Source organism: Pithys albifrons, chromosome Z (assembly GCF_047495875.1).
Source record: "Pithys albifrons albifrons isolate INPA30051 chromosome Z, PitAlb_v1, whole genome shotgun sequence".
Lineage (NCBI taxonomy): Eukaryota > Metazoa > Chordata > Aves > Passeriformes > Thamnophilidae > Pithys > Pithys albifrons.
The window spans coordinates 532,496-560,386 of NC_092497.1; the positions used below are offsets into that span (position 1 = coordinate 532,496).

Genomic DNA, 27,891 nt, shown 5'->3' on the forward strand with positions numbered 1-27,891 from the left:
GAACCCGTCGGGCCGGTCTGGCGGCGGCTGCCCGAGCAGTGCGAGGCCGGCGGGGCGCGGGAGGCGCCGGGAGCGGAGCGGGGACCGCGGGGACAGCGCGGACAGCGGGCACAGGTGCGGCCGGGCCGGGCCGGGCCGGGGGGCTCCCGCCGAGGGGCGGCTGCGGGGCGGGGGCTGCCGGAGCGGGGCTGCGGGGCCGGGGGCGCGGGGTTGCGGTGTGTCCATCGCATCCAGGGACACCCATCGCATCCAGGGACACCCATCGCATCCAGGGACACCCATCGCATCCAGATGCGTCCATCGCATCCAGGTAGCCCATCGCCCCCGCAGCTGCCGCGCTCGGCGGTCCGGGATCGGGGCAGGGCTGTGACCCGCCCGCCCCGCCGCACAGGAGGGGTCGGGGCTGGCCGCGGGCACACCCGGAACGCCTTCCCTTCCCTACCCTTTCCCAGAACATCCCCTGCTCGGAGCGGGCAGCGCGGCGCGTTGTTTCGGGGATCGAAGGTGTTCGCAGCCCGTGCCCGGCGGGACAGCCTGGGGGGCAGCGCCGACCCGAACCCTGCGGGATCCCCGTCCCGCACTCCCACCGCGGGTGCCCCGCCGGGATCCTCGGGCTGAGCGCTCAGTCCCTCCGGCCGGGAAAGGCAAGGAGAGCGCAGGAGTTTGGTGGGAGGAGAGGTAAGACACGGCACGGGCAGCTCGGCTGTCCCGGCCTCCCGAGCCCCGCCGGGCATCGCTCCCGTGGCCTTGGGCTCCTGGCCCTGCTCCCGGCTCTTTTCCCATCATATCTATAAATGATAAAAACAGCCTTCAGGGCTGAGGGGTCATTACTTATTAGACAGTGTTTATACAGCCCTCAGAGCAGCAATAGGTGTCTGCATTAAGGAATAGTAATTCTGCAACAGAAAATACTGGAAGAGTCACTTGTGAGGTCAGTGACTCGCTCGGAAAGAATATTTTGACCTCAAAGAAAAGCGGTGTCTTGGACCTGTCACCTCCTGGTTCGTGCCTGTAGCTTAAACAGCATCCCCTTCTCGGAGTGGGGATGGAGCTGTGCTAAATGGAGCAGCTAATGGAGCATTTCAGCGCGGGCTCGGGTGTCAGCAGGAGCCGTTTGAAACCGAAGAGGCCGAAGGAGCCTGACAGGGAGCGGGGCTGCGATGGGGAACAGCGCGGGGTGTTTGATCCCCACTCCGAGGGGTCGGGGATGGGTAGTGCAGAGACCTGGGAGTGTCAGTGGGGTTTGGGGTGACCTGGTCCTTGAGCAGCCCCCACCTGTGTGGCTGCTGCTGCTGCTGAGCCCGGGCTTAACCCCTGAAAGTGCCTGTGCTGGCTCAGGCTTGCTCACAGTTTTGTCTCGTTCTGTGTTCAGATTTGTCTTTCTCGTCAAAGCCTCGTTCAGGACTAGAGTGGCATTTGGTCATTCCGTGGTTTCCCTACTGATGTGTGGATGCTCTGGTACCTGTCCCAGGCCTGTGTTTGTCTCTTTGTTAACTTGTAGGTATCATAGAGACTCTTTCTGGTAACTTCTAAACTGTTCTCACTTCCTTTGCCATGTGAGGCAGCCTGTCACTGTTCTGGCCCCTTGCTTTGCAGTCTGGGATGGTGAATTGCAAAAGCCACTTGCTCTCTTTGCACTGAACCTATTTTTAAAGGAGCCTCAAGGTGTTTCCCTGCTCTGCTGTTGTTGTGGCTGTTGTTTGAGGGCAGAGGAATCCCCTTGGCCTGAGCAGGAGGTGCTGCCGGCACTTGAATGTGGGGAGGGGGTTGATTGGTGTTGTTTCAGTTCTGAGGGGTTCTAATGTCCCTCCTGGCCTGTGTTAAAGGAGGTGTTTTGTGCAGCTGTAACTGAAGGCAGGATGTTGGCCAGGAGCTTCTGAAACCCAACCCCGGCTCTGTCAGTGACTTACCCGGTGCCTGGGGCAAATCACTTACCCTCTCTGTGTCTCTGTGCCTGTCGGGTGAGGAACGTGGTTCTCATTAGGGACCACAGGAGCTCTCAGTGCCCTGCTCTGTGCCACCTCTGCCTTTGGCAGGCTCACAGAATTCCTGGGTCACGTGTGCTGGGTCTTCCTCACGTGTGCCTATAGAAATTAGAAATAGGCTTTAAATTTGATGGTAGAGACGGGCAATTTCAGCAAGTTCAGGGTGCTCTTGGTTACAAAATGCCACAGAGTGATGCACAGGGAGATGTAAAACTAAAGCACATAACTGGAAACTGAAAAAAGCAGTGTAGAGAAAACAGGAAATAAATCAAGGAAAGAAGTATTAGCTGAAGTGATTTTGTGCCTGAGAGGAGGGAGAGGAGCAGCATGGAAGGGTTTGGAAAACTAACCAGAAATCTCTTTTCCTTAAGAAACTTTGTAAGGCAAATTAATTTCACAATTTGCCTAAAGAATGTTTTTGTTATTGCACGCACATGAGGTGGAAGTCAGCCAAGAAACCATTTTCTGCGTTGTTTTGTTGCAGATGGAGCCTGATCTGAAGCTGGGGACAGGATTCTCCGTGGGCAGCCAGTGGCAGCATCTGTAATGCAGCCTCTGCCTCCATCACAAACTCCACTGGATAAAGGTCAGTTCAGGAAAACAGCTCCCACGTCCATGGCAGATGCTGCCAGAAAAGGTGTATTCCTGTAATCCCCAGCCTTGGGAGCAGGAAGTAACCCTTATTTTTTCCAGATAAAAATACCTGGTGTTTTTGATGGGGAAGGTGATATCCAGGAAGAGAACTCTATTTAAAGTTTCAAAAGTCCTCCATGCCAAACAATGTGATTTAAGTGTGCACAGAAATAATTCTTTCTCTATTAACCCCAGGATAGGCTGTTGTATAACACGAACCTTGAGAGCAATGGAACACCCTTGAAAAGCAGGTTGAAACCCCTTCAGTGCATTGGAACCTGCAGCTTGAGCAAAGGTTACCAGGTGTCTTATCTTCTGCAAAGATAGTGTGTCTTGCCTTGGACTTTAAATGATGGGGTTCTGCTGATCTGTTAATGAGAAATCCTAGGGCAGATAATGGGTAAAATGATGATTTTGTCCCTGCAATGGCCCATCTTCAGCCAGCCTTGTGTAACCTCAGGCACCTGGGCTGGAGGCCGTGGGCCTCCTTGCTGGGATGATTTCATGTTAAATTCTTGGTGACCAGTTAATTTCTTCCTTGTGTCAAGCCCTGTTGGCTCATAGGGATCAATTGATTATATTGGAATGTCCTTCATAGTCATTTTCATGCACAAAAATGTAGAAGTTTTAATAAGTAGCTACACTGGGGAGTTCACTGTGGCCACTGTTTTTTATTTTTATTTTTTTCCCCAGGATTGGTCTTGGTCACTTGTCAGTGGCACAAAACTTGTGCTCTCCTTTTCCTCTCTCCAGAGGGGCTCAGGGTTTTGCTGCCTCAGCTTGCTGGGCTGGGTCTGCAGTGTGTTCAGTGCAGAAACTGCCACTTCCCTGCAGCCAGGTTTGGCCAGAACAGCTTTTGGGAGTGAGATTTTCAGAGCCTGGTGGTACCAAAGTGCCCCAGTTTTACAGTGGTGTTTGTCTCCTGATGGTGCAGATAGTCAGGGTGTTTGTGGCATCCAAGGAGGGATGGGAGGTGGTTCCCCCAAAGAAAGAAGTGTGGACGTTACAAGGCTGGGCACAATTAAAAAGTCTGTTGGAGCTGGAATTGGTCCTTGATCCCTGCAGCCTCCAGGGCAGCTGAAGTGTCTGTGTGAAGGTGCTGTTGGGTGTCAGAACAGCCACTCTGTGTTTATAAATGGAGTGTGTGTTTGCAGGCACACACACGTGTGTGAGTGAGGGGCTGGTGCAGGGCAGCCCCTGGGGACACAGCCAGGCTGGCTCAGCCCACACCTGTCACCTGCAGAGCAGGATCCCCAAGGCTTCTGCTCATGGTGTGACTCTGGAAGGACCGTGTGACCCTGTGTTGTCTCTGCTGTGAGCAGATCCTGGGCTCGTGTGACCCTGTGGTGTCTCTGCTGTGAGCAGACCCCTGGCTCGTGTGACCCTGTGTTGTCTCTGCTGTGAGCAGATCCTGGGCTCGTGTGACCCTGTGGTGTCTCTGCTGTGAGCAGACCCCTGGCTCGTGTGACCCTGTGTTGTCTCTGCTGTGAGCAGATCCCAGACTCGTGTGACCCTGTGGTGTCTCTGCTGTGAGCAGATCCTGGGCTCATGTGATCCTGTGTTGTCTCTGCTGTGAGCAGACCCCTGGCTCGTGTGACCCTGTGTTGTCTCTGCTGTGAGCAGATCCCTGGGCTCGTGTGTGACCCTGTGTTGTCTGTGCTGTGAGCAGATCCCTGGCTCATGTGACCCTGTGTTGTCTCTGCTGTGAGCAGACCCCTGGCTCATGTGACCCTGTGTTGTCTCTGCTGTGAGCACATCCCAGACTCATGTGACCCTGTGTTGTCTCTGCTGTGAGCAGACCCCTGGCTCATGTGACCTTGTGGTGTCTCTGCTGTGAGCAGATCCCAGACTCGTGTGACCCTGTGTTGTCTCTGCTGTGAGCAGACCCCGGGCTCATGTGACCCTGTGGTGTCTCTGCTGTGAGCAGACCCCTGGCTCGTGTGACCATGTGGTGTCTCTGCTGTGAGCAGATCCCGGGCTCGTGTGACCCTGTGTTGTCTCTGCTGTGAGCACATCCCAGACTCGTGTGACCCTGTGTTGTCTCTGCTGTGAGCAGACCCCGGGCTCCCCAGGTTTGGGATGTGCTGCCCTGGCATGTGCAGGTGCACAACTTCACCATGAGCATTTTATCTGCAGCCATGCTGTGAGTTTCAGAATTTTTGGGGTGACTCTGAGTCAGGTCACCCCAGGCACGTGCTGGCAGGTGCAGGTCACAGTGCAGGGAAGGTGTGTAGGGTCAGCAGCTCCCAGGGTGGTTTGGGCACACTGATTCCAGGAAAGCAGGTGTGGCCCAGGGTGCCATGGACCTGTGGGGCTGTGGCAGCTCTGACAGATGGGCAGAGCTGTGCTGATTGCTCAGCCCTGTAGAGGAGGGTTGGCTGGAAGCTGCCCCACGTGCAGGGCACGGTGTGAGCTGGGCTGTGCCTCTGTCAGCTCCAGGAACCACTGTCTGTGTGTCTGGGCAGAGTCTGCGTGTCCATGGCACCGAGCTGCAGGCTGTGCCACTTCCCCATGGCACCAGGAGTGCTCAGGGAGGTATCAGGGGCTCACACCGGGTATAGACCACAGGCTATGTTGTTTTTATAGCTGAAAGTGCAAAGTGCACTCAGGTGGCCTGGAGGAGCTGAGGTTTGAGTCTGCTTTGGTTTACTGATGGAGACTGTGTGGATGAGCAAGAGCCTGTCTCCAGCCTCAGCTGGCTCCCAGCAGGTACCTGAGCTCCTGAGCCTGCCTTTCTCCAGGGCACTCCATGGATACAACAGCCAGTGTATTTCAAAGCAAATGACTGAGGGAAATCACCCCCTTGAAGATACAGGTTTTGGGTGTTCAATTATTTTAAAGGAGTCATTCAAGGAAGTGACTGAACTGTTGTGTTTGAAGTAGCTGTACAACTTGATCAGCTTCAAGCAGGTAATTTGCATGGCAATCTCAGCAAAGCTCAGTGTTTGGAGTGAAGGTTATTTCCTTGGCCTGTTGGTGCTGATTCATGCTATTTTGAGTAACTGCTGTTTTCTTTGCCTCTCCAAATGTCATAAAGATTAACTGGAAGGTTTGGTTGTTCAGCAGATCCTTCTATCTGCCTGTCCAAGCACTTGTAACCAGCATCATCTTTGAGTAACATGTGCTCCATCCCATCTGTGGGAAGCAAATGTGGTTTATGACTTGCCTGTTTCCCTGTAAAAGCTCTGGTTCCAGGAGCTGAGGATACATTTCAATGAAGGCTGATACTCCCTGAAAGCCTTTGGCAGGGATCACTGAGGGGACAACAGAAGGCAATATCCTGCCTTGGGAGGGTCAAAAGGAGCTGGGGAAGCTGGTTGGGTTATTGGGCTGGAAGGTGGGTCGTGATCCAAGAGTGGATCCTGGGCTGCCTTTGCACTTCCAAACTTCAGTTCTTAAACACTGTTAGAGCCATTCCTTAAATGTGTGTCCACAGACAACCAACCACTGTGAAACCTCTCAGGGCATCAGGTGGGGTGTGGACTCCAGCCCCCCAGATCCAGGTATCTGCTCTGTGGAGCCATCCCAGCACTGTTTGGGCTCTGATCTGTCTTGGGTGTGGGGGTCACAGCCCTGCCAGCCTCCATTCAGTCGCTGCTCCCTGCCAGGCTGTCCTTCCATGCTCCCTTTCCAGCTCAGACTCTCCATCACTGGTGAGGTGAGCAGTGTGGTCCAGCTGGAGGTGGCAGAATAATTACTGCTGTCTCTTAGGCAAAGTGTAATTGGGGTAATTGTGCATCTGCCAGAAGGTCCTTGGGGGCCCCCACCCCAGAGGGTGATGTCAGACGTGGTTTTGTGGTAGATTTGGGAGCTGGTTCTCAGCCCTCCTGTGAGTTGCTTTGCAATGTTGGTTTCTCCAGTAGTACATAGTAAATAAATAAGTCTGATATGTCTGAGGGTCAGACTTTGCTTTTTTTAGTACCTGGTTAAATCAGAGAAATATCTTGCAGTAGCTCTTTTGTCCTAAGGCTTGAAGTGGTTCAAAAGAGTCTCTCTGAGATGCATTTTGTACTATTTGAGTTTGCTTTGTGACTCTTGCTTAAAATATTGGTGTTGCTGTGTTGAGAAAGAGCAGTCCATGGCCAGGGTTGAGCAGCTGTTGTACCTGGCACTGTGTGAGCGTGGGAGGTTGTGCAGAACAAAGAGGAGCTGAACGTGCAGCTTGAGAGGGCTGACAGGTGTGCAATGGTTTGGCTTGTTCTGCCTCACTTGGTAGGTCTTTAGAGCCCTGACAAATACAAATAACAACTTCAGTAGCCTTTGAATCCTCTTGCTGTACGTGTCCCTTGTTCTAGATGGATCTGTGAACTTTTAGGGCCACTTTGAGTGGTGATCTGATTTGCAGCATTAAAGTTACAGTCCTGGTGACCCCAAGTTCTCTGAGCAGTGTCATGTTCAGTGACTCTCCAGAGGAGAATTTAGGGTAAGATTGTTTTTGCTTGTTGTTTATGATTAAGTGGGTTTTTTACAAGGTTTAAGTTATTCCCAATTAGCTGGTCCTTGCCTGAGGCAGGAGCAGACACAAACCCTGAGTGACTGAAGCACTGTGGAATTTGTCCTTTCCTAAGTAAACTGGGGCAGGTACAGTTAAACTGGTGTTTAGTGCTGCTTCCATCTCCTTCACCTCCCCATATATCAATACTGCCCTGGGATCAGCTGGATTTTCCAAGCTCAGAGCCAGAGCTGGGAGCTGGGCAGGGTGACCTAATGCTGCTCTAGACTGAAGTGTTGGTCAGTGGAAGGGTTTCTGCTTTGTGACTTACCTGAAACAGAGTGAAATCCCCTGTTTTCAAGCTGGGAACTAGAAAATGAGGGCCATGCAGCCAAGAACCAGCTTTTATAAGTGTTCTCTGAGCATTTTATCAAGCATTATCTAACAACTATGTTGCTCCATCCCAGGCCCTCCATGACCCGTTTCCACAGTCCTCAGAACAGTGACCACATCAAAAATCAGCCGTGGCTGCCTCTCTGCTTGCCATGTTCATTCACCCTTGGTTTCTGCTGTGCTTCCTGAGTCCTCTCTGCTTGCCATGTTAGTTCACCCTTGGTTTCTGCTGTGCTTCCTGAGTCCTCTCTGCTTGCCATGTTCATTCACCCTTGGTTTCTGCTGTGCTTCCTGAGTCCTCTCTGCTTGCCATGTTAGTTCACCCTTGGTTTCTGCTGTGTTTCCTGAGTCCTCTCTGCTTGCCATGTTAGTTCACCCTTGGTTTCTGCTGTGCTTCCTGAGTCCTCTCTGCTTGCCATGTTTGTTCACCCTTGGTTTCTGCTGTGCTTCCTGAATCCAGCTGCTGGTGGATGTGCTCTCTCATCTCTTCCCTGCTGCCCCAGGATTAGTTGCCATCTCTGCTGCTCCTGCTCTGTCCTGTCAGTTCCTCCGTCTCCCCTTTCACGTCCTGATCGCTCTCCACCTTCCTCTGAACTTCTGACATGGCTCTGCCATCCCAGCCAGCCCTTTGCTTCCAGACAAGGTGTCAAGAAACTTAACTCTAAGCCAATTTGTCGGCTGTCCCTGGAGGGCTGCTCCTCCCTGGGAGCCGCAGCACCTCCGTGCTCTGCCGGCTCCCAGCCAGCCCCGGGCGATTCCTTTGTCTCCTGCAGGAGATTCCTTTGCCTCCTGCAGAACGCTGATGGGGCGCCTTCAGCACAAAGCACTTGTGCTGCCTGCAGGGCAACATTTAATGACATCTCTATTAGTTTTCCAGTCTGTAGTTAAGTTCTTGGAGGAGGAAAAGTGCCTACAGTTAGTTTAGTCTTACCCCAGCAGATCCGAGCCCTGCTGTCTGTCTGTTCCCAGTTTGTTCCCACTCTGTTCCCACTCTGTTCCCACTCTGTTCCCAGTCAGCACCACAGGCTGCTGCTGGTGGCGTTGTAGGAATTTCCATTTAGCCACGCATCTGTGATGGAAAACAAAAGCTGTGTGGTTTTGACATCTCATCTAACCCCTTGCATGATTAATTAGCTCATTAATCATTAATCAGTTAATCAGTAAAGATTAATAGACTAAGGGCTGAATCTCTGTGTGCCAGGGTTATGAGCTTGTTCTGTTTGCTGTAGAGTGAGTCAAAGATCCAGTGGCATTCTGTGTTCCCCAGACTGTGTGTGAGGAGCTCCAACTGCTCCCCCAGCAGTCCCCACGTGAGGTGTTAATAGGGCAGAGAGAACAACGGCAGCAAAAAGAGGAGAAATAAACCAAAATACCACAGTGAGGTATTCGGGGGCCTGAGTTGGAGCTTGGATTTCCTGCACCTTGAGGTGTATTCCCTAACTCCAAGGCTATTTAAGAAAACAAATCATCCTCTCTGTAGAAGTGTCAGGTTCCACACCTGTGTTAGTGACCAGCTGTCATATTCCTGGCTACTCCCACCACGGAGCAGCCTCCGACAGCTTGGGTGGGTCTTGGGAGAGGTTGTGTTAGTTCCTGTTCAGTCAGCCCGGGGGTTTGGTGTGTTTGGGCACTGGCACAGAGCGTGGCCTGCCCGGGCTCCCTGCCAGCTCCCTGTCACTGGAGCAGCACAGGCAGTGCTCATTAATATTTATGTCTCTCTTATAGGAGGTATTAAGGAGGGGAGATGATTCAGCGTTGCAGAACCAGAGTGAGGTGGATGTCAGAGGGTTTGGTGTCAGCCCCACTGGCTGCTGGGTTTGTTGGCAGAGGCAGTGCCATGGTGGGGAGGCAGGTCCAGGGGCACGCTGGGAAGCTCTGGTGTGGTTCAGGGTTAGGATCGGGCCCAGCGACAGCTGGAGAGGTCCAGAGTTGAGGAAGAGCTGAAGGGACATGGCCATGGCCGCAGCTCAGCTGGAGACTGGCCCTCCTCTGGTGAGCCTCAATGTGTCCCACGGTGTCCTCGGGTGTTTGGACACATTTGGAGATGTGGGATGTTGTAGTGACAAACAGTGACATTCAGCCTGTGGGGAGCAGAGGCGAAGTGAGGCTGGGCAGGCTGGGATGGAGGACCAGCAGTGTGAGCCCTCGAGGTCTGGCCTAGGGCTCAGTGCCCAGTTCCATGTCCCACTGTGACTGAGCAGGGCTCCAGCTCCTGTGGCCAAGCAGGGCTCAGTGCCCAGTTCCATGACCCACTGTGGCCAAGCAGGGCTCCAGCTCCTGTGGCCAGGCAGGGCTCAGTGTCCAGTTCCGTGTCCCACTGTGGCCGAGCAGGGCTCCAGCTCCTGTGGCCAAGCAGGGCTCAGTGCCCAGTTCCATGACCCCCTGTGGCCAAGCAGGGCTCCAGCTCCTGTGGCCAAGCAGGGCTCAGTGTCCAGTTCCGTGTCCCACTGTGGCCAAGCAGGGCTCAGTGCCCACCTCTGAGTCCCCCTGTGGCCGAGCAGGGCTCCAGCTCCTGTGGCCAAGCAGGGCTCAGTGCCCAGTTCCATGACCCCCTGTGGCTGAGCAGGGCTCCAGCTCCTGTGGCCAAGCAGGGCTCAGTGCCCAGTTCCATGACGCCCTGTGGCTGAGCAGGGCTCCAGCTCCTGTGCCCCAGGGCTCAGTGTCCAGTTCCATGACCCCCTGTGACTGAGCAGGGCTCCAGCTCCTGTGCCCCAGGGCTCAGTGTCCAGTTCCATGACCCACTGTGACTGAGCAGGGCTCCAGCTCCTGTGCCCCAGGGCTCAGTGCCCAGCTCCGTGTCCCCGTGTGGCCAAGCAGGGCTCCAGCTCCTGTGCCCCAGGGCTCAGTGCCCACCTCTGTGTCCCACTGTGGCCAAGCAGGGCTACAGCTCCTGTGGCCAAGCAGGGCTGAGTGCCCAGTTCCATGACCCACTGTGACTGAGCAGGGCTCCAGCTCCTGTGGCCAAGCAGGGCTCAGTGCCCAGTTCCATGACCCCCTGCGGCTGAGCAGGGCTCCAGCTCCTGTGCCCCAGGGCTCAGTGCCCAGCTCCGTGTCCCCGTGTGGCTGAGCAGGGCTCCAGCTCCTGTGCCCCAGGGCTCAGTGCCCAGCTCCGTGTCCCCGTGTGGCTGAGCAGGGCTCCAGCTCCTGTGCCCCAGGGCTCAGTGCCCAGCTCCGTGTCCCCGTGTGGCCGAGCAGGGCTCCAGCTCCTGTGGCCCGCAGGGATGATGTGATGTGCCCAGGAGACAGGTGTTTGTGGCTGCCCCATTCCGGTGTCCCGCTGGAGGTGTGCTGCCTCTGGAGCACACAGTGTTCCCTGGGAGGGCACGTGTAATTACATGTGGCAGAATGGGAATGAAGGACTGGCTGGGACAGTAACCGCCCTCTGGTCTGTGCTGGAGAACTGAGCCCGTGCCCTGCGCTGTTCTGGGGAAACTGTTTCAGATGTGGGGTGAAATGAGAGGCGAGGTTTGCAGCCCCTGCTCCGGGCAGCCCTTTCCCTGACCTGTCCAAAATGCTGGCAGGGCATTAGCAGGATGATCTCGGAAAGGGACTCGGAGACCACCCTGGATGAGGACTCGCAGCCCAACGATGAGGTGATGCCGTACAGCGACGATGAGATGGAGGATGAGCTGGACAGTCGGCAGCCCGGGGCTGAGCCGGGGCAGAACCAGAGCCAGAGGGGCCCCGCCGAGAGCCGAGAGCCCGGGAGGAAAGGTAAATGGTTTGGGGAGCAAATATCCTGGATGGGCCCCGTGGATCCACTGGGCCTCTGTGCTGTTGTCAGGCAGGATTTGGAGCAGCTTCTCTGACTCTGGAGGAGGAATTGATGGCAGTTCAGTTTAACAATGTCAGAACGAAACTGAGCTCCATTCCAAACTGCAGCCAGAGTTCTGTGCCACAGGTCCTTGTGTAAGCTAATGAGCTGCCTTGTGACCTCCTCTTAATTAAGGCAGGCCCTGGATGAACATGTGCTCTGGGAACTGCTCGAGCAGAGCTCCAGATACTTGTCTTTCCCATCCTCTGGAAACTGGCACCATTTGCTGTGTTCAGTCAGTGGTTTCCCTGGATTTCTGCTCTCTACGGCTTGCACAGAGCAGGTTTCCACCTCATTTCATATTTTGTAGCCTCATGAGATTCCTGAAAGGTGAAAGGTGAGTAGGAGGAGTTCAAAGGAACCAGCAGGTGCAGCCTGTGGTTGCTGCCAGTGTAGGAACATCAGTGGGAGGAACCTTTCTGCTTCTGTCCTGCACCTCTGCTCAGGGACCTGCTGTACCTCCCCTAAATACACCTTTGTCAGTGCTTTTAATTTAACCAAGGTCTGATTCATTAACACAGATCCCTTCCTGTTTGGGTGGCAACAGGCAGCAGTTGATCACCTCTTGTTTTATAACCATCTATAATGTGATTGCATTTTATAACCACCTATCACATGTTAAGTTTTGGGGTTTTTCATGATGACATCCTTTAAAGATGATGAATTACCAATGCAGTTGCCCAAATATTAGGTATCAGTACCAGAGTTTAAAGTAATTTTGTGGAACTTCCTTCCTGCAGTTTTATTTCAGACCTAATTACCCAATTTCCTGTCGGTTTTACCAAGACTGCAATGTTTTTGGAACGTGGTGAAGAAATGTTTGTGTAGACTTGTTTACAATTTCTTCAGTCCTGTCGTTTTGACAGAATTTAATAACTTTCTCAATTCATACTTTTTGGTAATGCTTATAAACTTTTAACCCCGACCCTGGTCCTCCAAGGTAAATATTTTTGTTATCTCCGGGGCTTGTGAAGAGCTTGTAGCTTTCACTTCCAGCGTGTCTGTTCCAAGCCTGGAAAAAAGGGGCTGTGTAGTCCCAGGAAAGGTCCCGATCTGTCAGCCCAGAACTTGCTGTAAGGTGGATGGGAAACAAAAGGCTTTGCACGTGGATGTGAAGTGTTCCTCAGGCACGAGGCGCTCCCAGGGGCACCTCCAGCACTCCCAGCGGTGCCAGCCCCCTCCTCTGCCCCGGGGAGTTTCACCCCTGCACCGGGAAGGGCTCCCATTGAGGGAAGGGGAGATGCTCAGCCAGTGAGTCAGGAAAGCTGCATTTCAAAACCCTGCCTGTGTCACCCTTCCCAGACAGACAGAGCTCCTGGGAGCTGCCTCCAAACCCATGGAATGGGATCCACTCACCCTTCCCAGACAGGCAGAGCTCCTGGGAGCTGCCTCGAATCCATGGAATGGGATCCACTCACCCTTCCCAGGCAGGAGCTGCCTCCAAACCCATGAATTGCGATCCACTCACCCTTCCCAGACAGACAGAGCTCCTGGGAGCTGCCTCAAACCCATGGAATGGGATCCACTCACCCTTCCCAGGCAGGCAGAGCTCCTGGGAGCTGCCTCAAACCCATGGAATGGGATCCACTCACCCTTCCCAGGCAGGCAGAGCTCCTGGGAGCTGCCTCAAACCATGGAATGGGATCCACTCACCCTTCCCAAACAGGCAGAGCTCCTGGGAGCTGCCTCGAATCCATGGAATGGGATCCACTCACCCTTCCCAGACAGGCAGAGCTCCTGGGAGCTGCCTCAAACCCATGGAATGGGATCCACTCACCCTTCCCAGGCAGGCAGAGCTCCTGGGAGCTGCCTCAAACCCATGGAATGGGATCCACTCGCCCTTCCCAAACAGGCAGAGCTCCTGGGAGCTGCCTCGAATCCATGGAATGAGATCCACTCACCCTTCCCAGGCAGGCAGAGCTCCTGCGAGTTGCCTCAAACCCATGGAATGGGATCCACTCACCCTTCCCAGACAGACAGAGCTCCTGGGAGCTGCCTCAAACCCATGGAATGGGATCCACTCATCCTTCCCAGACAGGCAGAGCTCCTGGGAGCTGCCTCGAACCCATGGAATGGGATCCACTCACGCTTCCCAAACAGGCAGAGCTCCTGGGAGCTGCCTCGAATCCATGGAATGGGATCCACTCACCCTTCCCAGACAGACAGAGCTCCTGGGAGCTGCCTCCAAACCCATGAAATGGGATCCACTCACCCTTCCCAGATAGGCAGAGCTCCTGGGAGCTGCCTCGAATCCATGGAATGGGATTCCTTGGTGTGGGCAGCCCCGAGTTCGTGGCTGTGGGTAGCAGGGGGTCTGTCCTGCAGCACTGAGGGCAGGAGAGGCAGATGAAGGATCTGGCAGGAAAAGAGGTGGCCTGTGAAAGAGAGGGCATGGAAAATTACCTCAGTAGTGCAATTCCTGTTCCTGAGTTTCCATGCAATCAAACAAAACTGATGGCTGAGGAAATAAAATGAGCACTTTAGATTTGTCCCCTATTTATGGGTGTAAATGGAAACCATGGCACAATATATCAAATTATTGCTTTCAAAGATGACCCGACCTCTTCATTTCTAGAAAGACAGAAACCCGGAGTGTTTGGTGCTTCTCAGGTGTCACAGAAACAAAGCAAAAGAGGGGAGAGAAGGGAATTCAGCAAGAGTAAATGTTACTCTGCAGGTTTTCGGTTTCCCACAGAACTTTCAAATTGTTAAGCAACACTTCTTCCTACCTCCGATGGTTTTTGAATTGCTAATAAAGACAAATAGCCTGGAAACGTCTTGAATGGCTTTTTTTAGCACTCCTCACTAAAAGCAGGTACCAGCCTTTCTTCAATCGAAAGTGCCTTTAAAAATGGATTTGAGAGAAAGCCCCAAAGCGACAGATTGTGACTTGTTTGTAACAAGTTTTGACCCATTTTGTCACTTCCAGACTGCAGCTGGCAAGTGAAAGCCAACGATCAGCGCTTCTACGACCAGCCCGGCTTTAAGAGAACAATCTTCCTGTGCTTCAAAAAAAGCAAATATGCCGTAAGTGTCTTACCCCAATGAGGTGCGAATTGCCAGGGGGATGTTCCCTAATCCCGGCGCGATGTCTGGAATGGCTGTGAGTGGGGTAAAAGCCACCGGTCACACTTCCTTAGGGGTTGGGATTTGTGAATTCTCACGTGGTCGCTTTACCTACAAATGTGCGGCTTTGTGATGGAAGAACCCGCTGTGTGAGTGACATCTGGGTTTCTCCCACAGGGCAACGCAATTAAGACGTACAAGTACAACCCCATCACTTTCTTGCCTCTGAATCTGTTTGAGCAGTTTAAGAGAGCAGCCAACTTCTACTTCCTTGTTCTTCTCATTTTGCAGGTAAGGCAGACAGAGAACACTCACTGAGAGGGGAGTTTGGGCTCAGTAATATTCGTGGCACAGTTCAGGGCTGTCCTGTCAGGGAATTGAGGGGCAGCATCTGCTGTGGAGACCAACAGAGACCTGCAGCAAATCTGTGTTGGCTGGAACGGGCTAATGAAGAGTTCTGGGATGGGCTGTTACAGAGCTCATGAATTTCATGAGGAAAAGACGTTTCTTGGGTTCAACCCGTGAACCAGAAGCACCAGCAGAGTATATGAGTGCCTGTAGTTTTTCAAAAGGAGCTGCTGCTGAAATGGGGCAGCACAGCCAAACTTGTCCCAGAGAGTTTTGTTAATTTTCTCAGCCTCAGTTAAAATTCCCTCTGATGTGTTGGTTTCTTTCTCATGCTCTGGTCAGATCACTATGAAATGCCTCTGAGCTGAGCTTGATTGATGCCCCTGTGCGGAACTGATTTAATTGCTGTTTTGCAGTCGATTCCCCAGATCAGCACCCTGGCGTGGTACACGACGCTGGTGCCCTTGCTGTTCGTGCTGGGAATAACGGCAGTCAAAGACCTGGTGGATGACATTGTAAGAGCCTGTGCTGCTCCTGCGGAGAGCAAAGCCCCCAGCGTGGCTCCTTCGTCCTGCTGTGACACGCGGCAGGCACGACATTCTCTGCTCCCTTTCAGGCTCGGCACAGGATGGACAACGAGGTCAACAACAGGACATGTGATGTCATCAGGGACGGCAGGTTTGTGTGTGCCCTCCTGAGCTCTGTGAGTGATGACTGGTTGCCCTGTTACTGAGCTTTGCCACAGATCTGAAGCTGGAGGTGACAGCAAAGGTTCTCTGATCTCTGCTGCTGTGGGAAAACCCAACTGAAAGTGGAAGAGAATTGCCCAAAGGAGTAATTCAATATTAATCCTGGGGCACTAAATCTGTGCTAAGAGCAACTTCTTTGGAGAGAAGGACAGGAATTCACATCTAGGGGAAGTGGGAAGAGAAGAGGTAGATCAAGACTTCTGAGCTACAGATCTCAAAAGAATTGCAGTTTCCAAAAAGGAAACCCACCCTCTCCCAAGAGGGGATGTTCTTGTCCTAAGGGAAGTTCAGTATTGTAAGATATATAGACTGCAGAGTGTTCTAGATAAAAGAGCAATAATTATTAAACTATCTTGATATTAGGTTCAAAACCACAAAATGGAAAGATATTAAAGTTGGTGATATCATTCGTCTGAAGAAAAATACTTTTGTTCCTGTAAGTGCTTCAGATACTTTTGTTTTCTATTTCTAGAGTTCTGTGGCAATCTTGACCTGGATTCATTTCATGTCTGTTTATTTGTCTTCTAGGCTGACATTTTACTGCTGTCCAGCTCAGAACCCAACAGCCTGTGCTATGTGGAGACAGCTGAGCTGGATGGGTGAGGCTCTGCTTGGGGATGTCGTCAAATGTTGGACAATGTGACGTAGGAAGAAAGGGGGAAGGACATGGATTTATTGTTTCCCTTTGGAAAAGGTTGCCCAGAGAAGTAGTGGCACCTGTGGCACATTGATTGCCTTCATTTACTGTTGTTCAAACGTCTCTCCTGCCCCTGTGGTTGAAATAAAATCACCTTTTTATCCTTTCTTCTTAGTGAGACTAACTTAAAATTCAAAATGGCCCTTGAGGTGACACACAGGCAGCTTCAGGAGGAAAGTGCCCTGGCAAGCTTTGATGGTTGGTACAGTTCTGTCCTTAACCCTGTTCAAACACAGCTGAAACAGTTCACAGTTCAGTGAAAGTAAAGTAAAGCTGCTCCTTCTTGTGAATTAAACATATTCCCCTCCAAATTTTATAGGTCTCATTGAATGTGAAGAGCCCAATAACAGACTGGATAAGTTCACAGGAATATTATTCTGGAGAAACTCAAGTTATTCCCTGGATGCTGATAAGATCCTGTTGCGTGGGTGTAAGATCAGGAACACGGATTTCTGCCATGGAATGGTTATATTTGCAGGTGTGTGATGTTTTCTCACAGAGAGCACACCTGTAGAGTGAAAGGCATCTTCATCCCATAGACATCCACTGCATTTCCTGCCTGAGTTTGCTAGAACAGCAATACTGGCACTGCTGTTTTTAGCATATCTTTCCCTTGGTGTAATTTTTTGCTCTCTCTTTGTAGGTGCTGACACAAAAATAATGAAAAACAGTGGAAAGACGAGATTTAAAAGGACAAAGATTGACTCCCTTATGAACTACATGGTTTATACTGTAAGGCTTTTTGTTTCACATTCCGATGGCTGGGTTTGTTTTTGAGTGAGTAGTGAATGCAGAGTGAGCTGCCTTTTTCCTCTGTGTGTGTAATTAGGATGTCTCCAATTGTTTTGCCCTGCTGAGCTGGGGTGGGGTAGGAGGAAATCTGAAAAGGTGCTTTTGTAGGAAAGGTTTGCTCCTTTTCTTCTGACAAACACCCGCCGTGGGCCGTTTGGACTCGGGGATTTGGGATTCAAGCTGAGCAGATATTTCTGGAGCGTGACAGGCCCCTGTGCCCCCTGCAGATCATCGTGGTGCTCATCCTGCTGTCGGCTGGGCTGGCCATTGGACACACCTACTGGGAGCAGCAGATCGGCAACTCCTCCTGGTACCTCTACGACGCACAGGACTTCAGCCCTCCCTACCGGGGCTTCCTCAACTTCTGGGGGTACATCATCGTCCTCAACACCATGGTTCCCATTTCCCTCTATGTCAGGTAGGGCCACCCCTGGGGAGGTGCCATCCTTTGGGCAGGGGAGCTGCAGCTGGCACTGAGATCGTTCCCTCCCTGCCATGCAGTGTGGAAGTGATTCGCTTTGGCCAGAGCTACTTCATCAACTGGGACCTGCAGATGTACTACCCCGAGAAGGACACGGCGGCCAAGGCCAGGACCACCACGCTCAACGAGCAGCTGGGGCAGATCCAGTACATCTTCTCTGACAAGACTGGCACCCTCACACAGAACATCATGACCTTTAAAAAGTGCTGCATAAATGGCCAGAGATACGGTGAGTCTGTGCAAAGCCTGTGCAGAGGAGGAGGAATTTTAATCCTTAGGGGAGATCAGGGGCATACGAGTCCTCTTAGTTCCAACCAAACTTCCACAATTTAGCCCTGGCATTGAGTAAAGCTCCAGAACAGCTGAATTGTTGGGGTTTTCCCACTGTATTCGCGTTTACAAAGTGGAAGTTGATGGACTTGAGTGGAAACTTCCCAGCAGAAAAGCCAAAAGTTGGTTACCTACAAAATTATTTACTTTCACTAAAATGCTTTGGGGACAAACTCAGGAAACAGACAGGGAAATTTAGTAAGAGTGGCAGCTTCTCCTTTTGCTGTTGCTTCCATTCCTGGTGCAGCACACACTGCAGAGCTGTTTCACTCTCCTGCGCTGTAACAGCGCTGTTCTGGTCCCTCTGATGGCCGGTGCTTGCCTTGCAGGAGACAGCCGGGACAGAGCGGGGCAGCCCCAGAGCCACCCGGAGGTAGGTCTGTGGAACGGGAACCCTCCCTTGGCACAGCACGGGGAGGTGCAGGTGGGCACCTGGGGTAACTCAGACTCTCTCTTGCCTTGGTCTCTAAGCAGCAAGTGGATTTCAGCTGGAATGCGTATGCAGATGGAAAGTTCTTGTTCTATGATCACTACCTGATAGAGCAAATAAAGGCTGGAAAGGAGCCCGAGATTCACAAGTTCTTCTTTCTGCTTGCCATTTGTCACACGGTCATGGCTGACACTTCTGATGGTCAGTGTGGGCTTTTTGTTGGTTTTTTAACTTGTGTAGGGGGAAACAATTATTGAGATTCAGGGATTGCATAGGGGAGAGGTCAAAAATTAATGGTTAAGAGAAAAGGAGTGTTAGGCTGCTCTTTGAAATGAAACAAAACCAAATGTACAGGTCATCAGCTATTGAATTCATGGGTATGAAACATAAGGTTGGAAGACTCAATTAATACATGGAAGAATATTTTACTCCCACCTTTGTGAGATCAGGAAACCAACAGTGTCCTGTCCTTTCTTGCCCTTGGGGTTGTGTCCACTCATTGCATTGGTGTCTGTGGCCAAGGACTGGTCTTTTGGAGCTTCTTTTGAAAATGCTTAAATGGCTGTATTGAGAAGTCCATATACTGAGGCAGAGCAGCTTTTGCCTTGGTCCCTGGAGGGAGGCGGGTTCAGGGCTGATCCTGGTGGCCAGAGGGGTCCCCAGTCCCTGTTCTCCGTGGGTGCTGCTCTCGGGGCTGCAGCAGTGCCCAGGTGTGCCCTCAGGTGTCTCCTGGCTCTCCTCCAGGTCAGCTCAACTACCAGGCAGCGTCCCCAGACGAGGGGGCCCTGGTGGCGGCCGCCAGGAACTTCGGGTACGTGTTCCTGTCGCGCACCCAGAACACCATCACGCTCAGCGAGATGGGGGCACGCAGCACCTACGAGGTGCTGGCCATCCTGGACTTCAACAGCGACAGGAAGCGCATGTCCGTCATCGGTGAGCTCTGCCAAGGGTCACTCGGGTGTCCCGGGGAGAGGGGTCAGAACTGACAGCTGGGGACACAGTCCTGAGGCACAGTGGAGTCACTGAGCAAGAGCTGTGATCTCGTAGCTTTGGTGCTTCACTGTAGGCTGAAATGACTCTTCTCTACAAGTGTGCTCTAAGGTTTTGTGCCACCCCTCCTGTTTCCCTGCACAGTGAGAGAGGCCGGAGGGAAGATCAGGCTGTACTGCAAAGGGGCTGACACGGTGATTTATGAACGGCTCCACCCCAGCAACCCAAAGAGAGAAGCCACAGAAGAGGCCCTCGATGTATGTTTGCATTTTCTGTGCCCTGTTTAAATCAAAACTTGTGTATTTCTGGCAATAATGGCATTAATTTCCTATTAACACAAAGACAGACCTGCAGTTATTCTGCAAGTTGTGCTTGTTTTGTCAAACTTACTAAATGCTCGTGGTCTTAGCTCTTACATTTGGATTGCAAATGAGGAGTTTTCTTTTGTGCATATGTGTGGGCTTTTATCATTTTTCAGGTCTTTGCAAATGAGACTCTCAGGACTCTCTGCCTGTGCTATAGAGACATAAGTCAGGATGAATTTGACGTGTGGAATAAGAAGTTTGTGGAGGCCAGTTTAGCTACAAGTAACCGAGATGAAGCTCTGGACAAAGTGTATGAGGAGATAGAAAAAAACCTGATTGTAAGAAGCTGTACATTTTTAGTGTACTCCTATTCTTATATTAAAAGAAACAGATTTTCTTTTTGCTACTAAACACCTGTATTGCAAATTCCTTCAGCTGCTTGGGGCAACAGCCATTGAAGACAAACTGCAGGATGGAGTTCCAGAAACTATCTCCAGACTCTCCAAAGCAGACATTAAAATCTGGGTGCTTACTGGTGACAAAAAAGGTGGGTTTCCTTACAGTCAAAGAGCTAAAAACATGAGGAATTTTTCCTGTTCATCCACACTGTGGTACTGAAAGGGATTCTCATACTGAACCAGAAAACAAAAATTACTGAGGAGCACTTCAGTTGCTTCTTGCTGCTCCCAACAGTTCCTCATGACAGAACTTTCAGTAAATACTTCCCTCTCTTTTTTTTGTTTTTAGAAACTGCTGAAAATATTGGCTTTTCTTGTGAACTCTTAACAGAGGAAACAGCTATCTGCTATGGAGAAGAAACCAGGCAAGTGAAAACACAGATGATTTGCTTTCCAGGATTTGCAGCCTGAGACTGGCCAACATTAAAGTTTTTCCTTGGTTCTCTTGTAATAGACTCCCCCTGTCTTTCCAGTGCTCTCCTTCAAACTAGGCTGGAAAACCAGAGGAACAGGGCAGGATCCAGTACCCATTCCTCTCTCAGAATGAATGAGCCCTTCTTCCAGGGCAGCAAGGATCGGGCTCTCATCATCACTGGCTCCTGGCTGGTATGTACAAAGGCTGGTGGGGATTCTGGGGGCACCACCAGGCCCCGGTGCTCCTCCCCAAGGACTCTGTTCCTTTGTCTGCACAAGCAGTTCATCAGAATGCCAGAAGTGAGTGCTGGGAGCATAAACCTCAGGAGTGTTGTTGGGCAGTACCTGGAGTGGGACTGGACACGGTGCAGAAGGGAACACAATATCTTTTGTTACACAGAATGAGATCCTGCTGGAGAAGAAAAAGAAGAAAAAGAAACTGAAGCTGAAATTCCCCAGAACAGCAGAAGAGAAGAAGAAGCAAGCTGAGAAGAGGAGGAGGGCTGAGGCCTACAAGGAGCAGCAGCAGCAGAACTTTGTGGACCTGGCGTGCGAGTGCCGGGCCGTGATCTGCTGCCGCGTGACGCCCAAGCAGAAGGCCATGGTGGTGGAGCTGGTGCAGAAGTACAAGAAGGCTGTCACCCTGGCCATCGGGGACGGCGCCAACGATGTCAACATGATCAAAAGTAAGGCAGCTGCAGCACCCTCTGGCTGGGACACATCTCCTCTGCCCTGCTCCTGCGCTCTCTCCACTGTCCCTCTCTGCTCAGAAGACTCTTCCATCTGTGTCCCTGCCATGGGGCTTTCAGCTTCCCTTTCTGAGGAAGCCCTTTAGGAAATGGTTAGTGATTTTTCCTGATCTATTTTTTCTTTTACACATTCCCTGAGAAGGGACCTGAATTCCATCATTGTGGGTGGCAGCAATGTAATAAAAAGACCAAAGCAACAGCTTGGCTGCCCTTCTCTGGAGGCATTAGCAATGCTGGGTTGCAGCTGCTGCTCTTCGAAGCACTTCTCAGGAGATCCCACTGAGAAGAAAACCTCTGGAATAGGGTTTATGTCCCTCAACTGCCTGGCCAGTTTGATCAGGGCTTTGCTTGCCGTGTCTCATTACTTGGCTCTCCCTTTGCCAAATTTCCCAGGTCCCTTCTGACAGAACAAGGACTGAGAGAGAATCCAGGTGACAGTAGAGACGTGCCCCTATTCTTGTTGTTCCTGTCCCTTTGTCCAACCTGTGGTGTGGTGTTTGTGTCTCCCAGCTGCCCACATTGGGGTTGGGATCAGTGGCCAGGAAGGGATGCAGGCTGTCATGTCCAGCGACTACTCCTTCGGGCAGTTCCGGTACCTCCAGCGCCTGCTGCTGGTCCACGGGCGATGGTCCTACATCAGGATGTGCAAGTTTCTGAGATACTTCTTCTACAAGAACTTTGCTTTCACCCTAGTCCACATCTGGTACTCGTTCTTCAATGGCTTTTCTGCCCAGGTAGGAAGGTCTCCTCGTGTGGGAAAACAACAAGCAGATGCTCTGTCAGGGTGGAACAGCAAAGGCTTAACCTGGGAAGTGGTGGGAACCTGGAGCTGTCCCCAGTGATTTCTGCAGGAGAGGAGGTGATGAATACTGAGTTAGTAACAAGCAGTTGGGTGTGATTGCAGAGCTTCAAAGGCAGGATGGTGGTTGGAAGGTTTGTGAGGAGTGAGGCAGCATTACACAGCAGAGCCTTGAGCCAAGGTGCTGCTGCCTTTGGGTGAACACCGAGCCAGGGAACTTAAAGCCACAGGAGAGCATGGGGGAGTTTCCTCAGGAACTCGAAGGGAAGGAAGGGATAGAAAGAAACCACTGACTGCTGCAATTCCCCCTGCTTTGCAGACAGCCTACGAGGACTGGTTCATCACCCTGTACAACGTGCTGTACTCCAGCCTGCCCGTCCTGCTCGTCGGCTTGCTCGACCAGGTATTGCCACGTGGTTACACCGGATGAGTCCAAAGCCAGCTGCCATCTGGTCTTTAGTTACATTGACATGGTCGCCTTGTCCATAAAACAAGGGGAGTGTGTTTGGCTTTGTGGCTTTTAAAAATGTCTTCCTGCTGCATTACTCTGTGCAAAGCCCTGCTATTGGAAAGGGAAGGGGATCTGCCATTCCCTTGGGGACACTGCATAGCTGAGCTTCTCACTCTGAGAACAGCACATTGCACCAACTTTCCTTTTCTTCCCCCTTTTATTAAGGACGTGAGCGACAAACTGAGCCTTCGGTTCCCCAGATTGTATATTTTGGGCCAGAAGGATTTACTTTTCAACTACAAGAAATTCTTTGTAAGTTTGCTTCATGGAGCTGTAACATCACTGATCATCTTCTTCATCCCCTACGGAGCTTACCTCAAATCTATGGGACAAGATGGAGAAGCCCCTGCAGATTACCAGTCCTTTGCTGTCACAGCAGCATCTTCTCTGATATTTGTTGTCAATCTGCAGGCAAGTAAACTCGGTTTCCTGAGCTCTGGTGCTCTGAGAACAGTTTCTGCTCATGGTTCTAAATTTCTCTAATAAAAATGTAACTATGCTAAAAGTAGCTGACATGGTTTGGAGTTAATAAACTCATTTGGCACGTTTGTTTGCTCTCAGATTGGCCTGGATACATCTTACTGGACTTTCGTTAACGCTTTCTCAGTATTTGGGAGCATTGCACTTTACTTTGGGATCACGTTTGATTTTCACAGTGCTGGCATCCACGTTCTCTTCCCTTCTGGCTTTCAGTTCACAGGTCAGTCCTCCTGGTTTGTGGTTCTTGGTCCTGTCTCACCCAGCTTTGTCACAGACTAACCCTGGCTGTGTTTAACCGCAGGAACTGCTCCGAATGCGCTGCGACAGCCGTACCTCTGGCTGACCATGATTTTATCCATTGCTATCTGCTTACTCCCTGTCGTGGCCCAGCGTTTCTTATCCATGACAATCTGGCCTTCAGAAAGCGACAAAGTGAGTGAAGTCTGTGTTATTTTGGGGAACTTGGCAGGTATTTACTTTCAGGAGTTGGTGTTGGTGCTGAAACCCGGGCTGGTGGAAGGTGTCCCTGCCCATGGCAGGGGCAAGTTGGGCTTGAAGGTTCCTTCCAACCCAAACCAGTGTGGGATTCTGTGATTCCATGAGAGACAAATAAGTGATGGTGCCCTTGGGAGAGCAACACAAGCCTGGAGCTTGGGTCCTGTGGGAAGGGAGGGTGGTCTTGGGGCTGGCCAGGGGCAGCAGCTCAGTGAGGGCTGATTCATTGCGTGCTTTGCTCAGACCTGGTGACAACACAGAGACCCCACGAGGGTACTGAGATTCCCCAGTATGGGCTTAACTGGGCTGGGCTGCAGCGCAGGGTGAGGTGTCAGTAGGGGTCAGGTTTTGGCTGTCTCTGCCCTGCCTTGGGCTGGCACACAGGTGTCAGTAGGGGACAGGTTTTGGCCACCTCTGCCCTGCTGTGGGCTGGCACAGGGGTGTCAGTAGGGGTCAGGTTTTGGCTGTCTCTGCCCTGCCTTGGGCTGGCACAGGGGTGTCAGTAGGGGACAAGTTTTGTCTGTCTCTGCCCTGCCTTGGGCTGGCACAGGGGTGTCAGTAGGGGACAGGGTTTGGCTGTCTCTGCCCTGCTGTGGGCTGGCACAGGGGTGTCAGTAGGGGACAGGGTTTGGCTGTCTCTGCCCTGCCTTGGGCTGGCACAGGGGTGTCAGTAGGGGACAGGGTTTGGCTGTCTCTGCCCTGCCTTGGGCTGGCACACAGGTGTCAGTAGGGGACAGGTTTTGGCTGTCTCTGCCCTGCCTTGGGCTGGCACACAGGTGTCAGTAGGGGACAGGTTTTGGCTGTCTCTGCCCTGCCATGGGCTGGCACAGGGGTGTCAGTAGGGGTCAGGTTTTGTCTGTCTCTGCCCTGCCATGGGCTGGCACACAGGTGTCAGTAGGGGACAAGTTTTGTCTGTCTCTGCCCTGCCTTGGGCTGGCACACAGGTGTCAGTAGGGGACAGGTTTTGGCCACCTCTGCCCTGCTGTGGGCTGGCACAGGGGTGTCAGTAGGGGACAGGTTTTGTCTGTCTCTGCCCTGCCATGGGCTGGCACACAGGTGTCAGTAGGGGACAGGTTTTGGCCACCTCTGCCCTGCCATGGGCTGGCACAGGGGTGTCAGTAGGGGACAGGTTTTGTCTGTCTCTGCCCTGCCTTGGGCTGGCACAGGGGTGCCAGTAGGGGACAGGTTTTGGCTGTCTCTGCCCTGCCTTGGGCTGGCACACAGGTGTCAGTAGGGGACAAGTTTTGTCTGTCTCTGCCCTGCCTTGGGCTGGCACAGGGGTGTCAGTAGGGGACAGGTTTTGTCTGTCTCTGCCCTGCCTTGGGCTGGCACAGGGGTGTCAGTAGGGGACAGGTTTTGTCTGTCTCTGCCCTGCCGTGGGCTGGCACAGGGGTGTCAGTAGGGGACAGGTTTTGGCTGTCTCTGCCCTGCCTTGGGCTGGCACAGGGGTGTCAGTAGGGGACAGGTTTTGGCTGTCTCTGCCCTGCCTTGGGCTGGCACACAGGTGTCAGTAGGGGACAGGTTTTGGCTGTCTCTGCCCTGCTGTGGGCTGGCACACAGGTGTCAGTAGGGGACAGGTTTTGGCTGTCTCTGCCCTGCCATGGGCTGGCACAGGGGTGTCAGTAGGGGACAGGTTTTGGCTGTCTCTGCCCTGCCTTGGGCTGGCACAGGGGTGTCAGTAGGGGACAGGTTTTGGCTGTCTCTGCCCTGCCGTGGGCTGGCACAGGGGTGTCAGTAGGGGACAGGGTTTGGCTGTCTCTGCCCTGCTGTGGACTGGCACAGGGGTGTCAGTAGGGGACAGGTTTTGTCTGTCTCTGCCCTGCCGTGGGCTGGCACACAGGTGCCAGTAGGGGACAGGGTTTGGCCACCTCTTCCCTGCCGTGGGCTGGCACAGGGGTGTCAGTAGGGGACAGGGTTTGGCTGTCTCTGCCCTGCTGTGGGCTGGCACAGGGGTGCCAGTAGGGGACAGGTTTTGGCTGTCTCTGCCCTGCCGTGGGCTGGCACAGGGGTGTCAGTAGGGAACAGGTTTTGGCCACCTCTGCCCTGCCTTGGGCTGGCACAGGGGTGTCAGTAGGGGACAGGTTTTGGCTGTCTCTGCCCTGCCATGGGCTGGCACACAGGTGTCAGTAGGGGACAGGTTTTGGGTGTCTCTGCCCTGCCTTGGGCTGGCACACAGGTGTCAGTAGGGAACAGGTTTTGGCCACCTCTGCCCTGCCTTGGGCTGGCACAGGGGTGTCAGTAGGGGACAGGTTTTGGCTGTCTCTGCCCTGCCGTGGGCTGGCACAGGGGTGTCAGTAGGGGACAGGGTTTGGCCGTCTCTGCCCTGCTGTGGGCTGGCACAGGGGTGTCAGTAGGGGACAGGTTTTGGCTGTCTCTGCCCTGCCGTGGGCTGGCACAGGGGTGCCAGTAGGGGACAGGTTTTGGCTGTCTCTGCCCTGCCGTGGGCTGGCACAGGGGTGTCAGTAGGGAACAGGTTTTGGCCACCTCTGCCCTGCCTTGGGCTGGCACAGGGGTGTCAGTAGGGGACAGGTTTTGGCTGTCTCTGCCCTGCCATGGGCTGGCACACAGGTGTCAGTAGGGGACAGGTTTTGGGTGTCTCTGCCCTGCCTTGGGCTGGCACACAGGTGTCAGTAGGGAACAGGTTTTGGCCACCTCTGCCCTGCCTTGGGCTGGCACAGGGGTGTCAGTAGGGGACAGGTTTTGGCTGTCTCTGCCCTGCCGTGGGCTGGCACAGGGGTGTCAGTAGGGGACAGGGTTTGGCTGTCTCTGCCCTGCTGTGGGCTGGCACACAGGTGTCAGTAGGGGACAGGTTTTGGCTGTCTCTGCCCTGCTGTGGACTGGCACAGGGGTGTCAGTAGGGGACAGGTTTTGTCTGTCTCTTCCCTGCCTTGGGCTGGCACAGGGGTGTCAGTAGGGGACAGGTTTTGGCTGTCTCTGCCCTGCCGTGGGCTGGCACAGGGGTGTCAGTAGGGGACAGGGTTTGGCTGTCTCTGCCCTGCCGTAGGCTGGCCCACAGCACAGGCCAGGCAGTGGTGGTGCTGTGCTGACCCAGCCCCGCTCTGTGCTGTGCAGATCCAGCGGAACCGTCGGAAGTACCTGCTGGAGGAGCAGCAGTGGCGGCGCCGGCACAGCCCGTTCCGCCGCGGGGTGTCCGCACGCCGCTCTGCCTACGCCTTCTCGCACCAGCGCGGCTACGCCGACCTCATCTCCTCGGGCCGCAGCATCCGCAAGAGGAGGGCCCCGCTGGACGCCGTGCTGGGCACAGCCCCGGGCGCCGGAGACTCCCGGGAGACGAGCTGAGGGACTGTGGGATGCGGATTTTATCCCAGTTTATCCCAGTGATTGCACAAAACTGTTCTAGGCAAACTCAGGATCTTTTTTAACCAAATGGCATAAGGATATGAGGATTTTTATGTCTTATCACAGAATTTTCAGCGTTTGGACTCCTGGGAACACAGAAAGGCCAAGAGTTCTCCATGGAGCTACTGATCCTTGTGTGCCTGCTCCGTGTGGCAGTGAAGGACACGCATGCTGGGAATGGAAACCCAGCAGGGTCAGTTTTTAGGAATTGCAGACTTTTCCCTTTTTAATACTATCTTGGTATGAAACTGCAGCTACATTTCATATTTGCCTTTGAAAGCTCTTTCCCTGGTGTGCTCCATTTCATTAACTGCTGAGACATCGTGGCACGTGGGGTGCTCAGCCTTGGGAGAGGGCCCTGGACACTCCCAATGGAGCTGGCACAGCTGAGCTGAGGATGTATCTGGTGATAAACTTCAGCCAGTGTCAGACTGGATTAGAAATTAGGATAGATCTGGTGCCTGGGAGCTGCCCCTGGAGCCGGCACAAGCTGTTCATTTCAGTTCTGGATACAGTGATGGGTAACTGGAAATCAGTCACTTCCATTGGAACACACTGTACTTGCTGGTGCCTCAATTCTTACCGTGTAAAAAGTGTTTTTATCACTCTCTTTACATTTGCACATTCTTTACTCGAGTCGAGATGTTTGAAGGTTTCATCTACTTCCCTCTCCCGGACTAAGGTTGATTATTGAAACGGTTTTATAGTAAAAATCATGACCCACAGCTCGCGTTCAATGGAATGTACATTTCAGAAGTGCAATGCAATAAATACTCTCAAGTTTAGTCGTGTTGCAGCGGTGGGGTGCGGTGGGCGGCGCGGTGGGCGGTGCGGGAGCGGTGGGCGGTGCGATGGGCGGTGCGGTGCGGGAGCGGTGGGCGGTGCGATGGGCGGTGCGAGCGGTGGGCGGTGCGGAGCGGTGGGCGGTGCGGGCGGTGGGCGGTGCGGGGAGCGGTGGGCGGTGCGATGGGCGGTGCGGTGCGATGGGAGGTGCGGTGCGGTGGGCGGTGCGGGAGCGGTGGGCGGTGCGATGGGCGGTGCGGTGCAATGGGAGGTGCGGTGCGATGGGCGATGCGGTGCGGTGGGCGGCGCGGTGGGCGGTGCGGGAGCGGTGGGCGGTGCGATGGGCGGTGCGGGAGCGGTGGGCGGTGCGATGGGCGGTGCGGTGGGCGGTGCGGTG

The 27,891-nt window shown here is 53.2% G+C and overlaps 1 protein-coding gene across 4 annotated transcripts; it reads left to right on the forward strand.

Annotated features, from left to right (window-relative positions):
- ATP8B1 (ATPase phospholipid transporting 8B1) lies at positions 1–27,490 on the forward strand. 4 transcript variants are annotated; one of them, XM_071580406.1, is made up of 30 exons: positions 1–114; positions 453–678; positions 2,470–2,571; positions 10,965–11,157; positions 14,187–14,284; positions 14,501–14,614; positions 15,088–15,186; positions 15,288–15,349; positions 15,784–15,856; positions 15,949–16,019; positions 16,233–16,315; positions 16,437–16,595; positions 16,761–16,849; positions 17,137–17,327; positions 17,411–17,619; positions 18,050–18,093; positions 18,192–18,351; positions 18,895–19,083; positions 19,285–19,397; positions 19,619–19,783; positions 19,881–19,992; positions 20,193–20,268; positions 20,377–20,509; positions 20,718–21,003; positions 21,577–21,800; positions 22,185–22,268; positions 22,542–22,787; positions 22,938–23,076; positions 23,158–23,288; positions 26,424–27,490. In XM_071580406.1, exons 4-30 carry the CDS (start codon positions 10,977–10,979, stop codon positions 26,649–26,651), a joined length of 3,759 nt encoding a protein of 1,252 aa, XP_071436507.1. In that variant the 5' UTR covers positions 1–114; positions 453–678; positions 2,470–2,571; positions 10,965–10,976; the 3' UTR covers positions 26,652–27,490. The 4 variants fall into 4 exon arrangements, with proteins under 4 accessions (XP_071436507.1, XP_071436506.1, XP_071436509.1 ...); XM_071580405.1 differs by lacking the exon at positions 453–678; XM_071580408.1 differs by lacking the exon at positions 453–678 and having other exon boundaries at positions 18,195–18,351.
- The last annotated feature ends 401 nt before the right edge of the window (positions 27,491–27,891 follow it).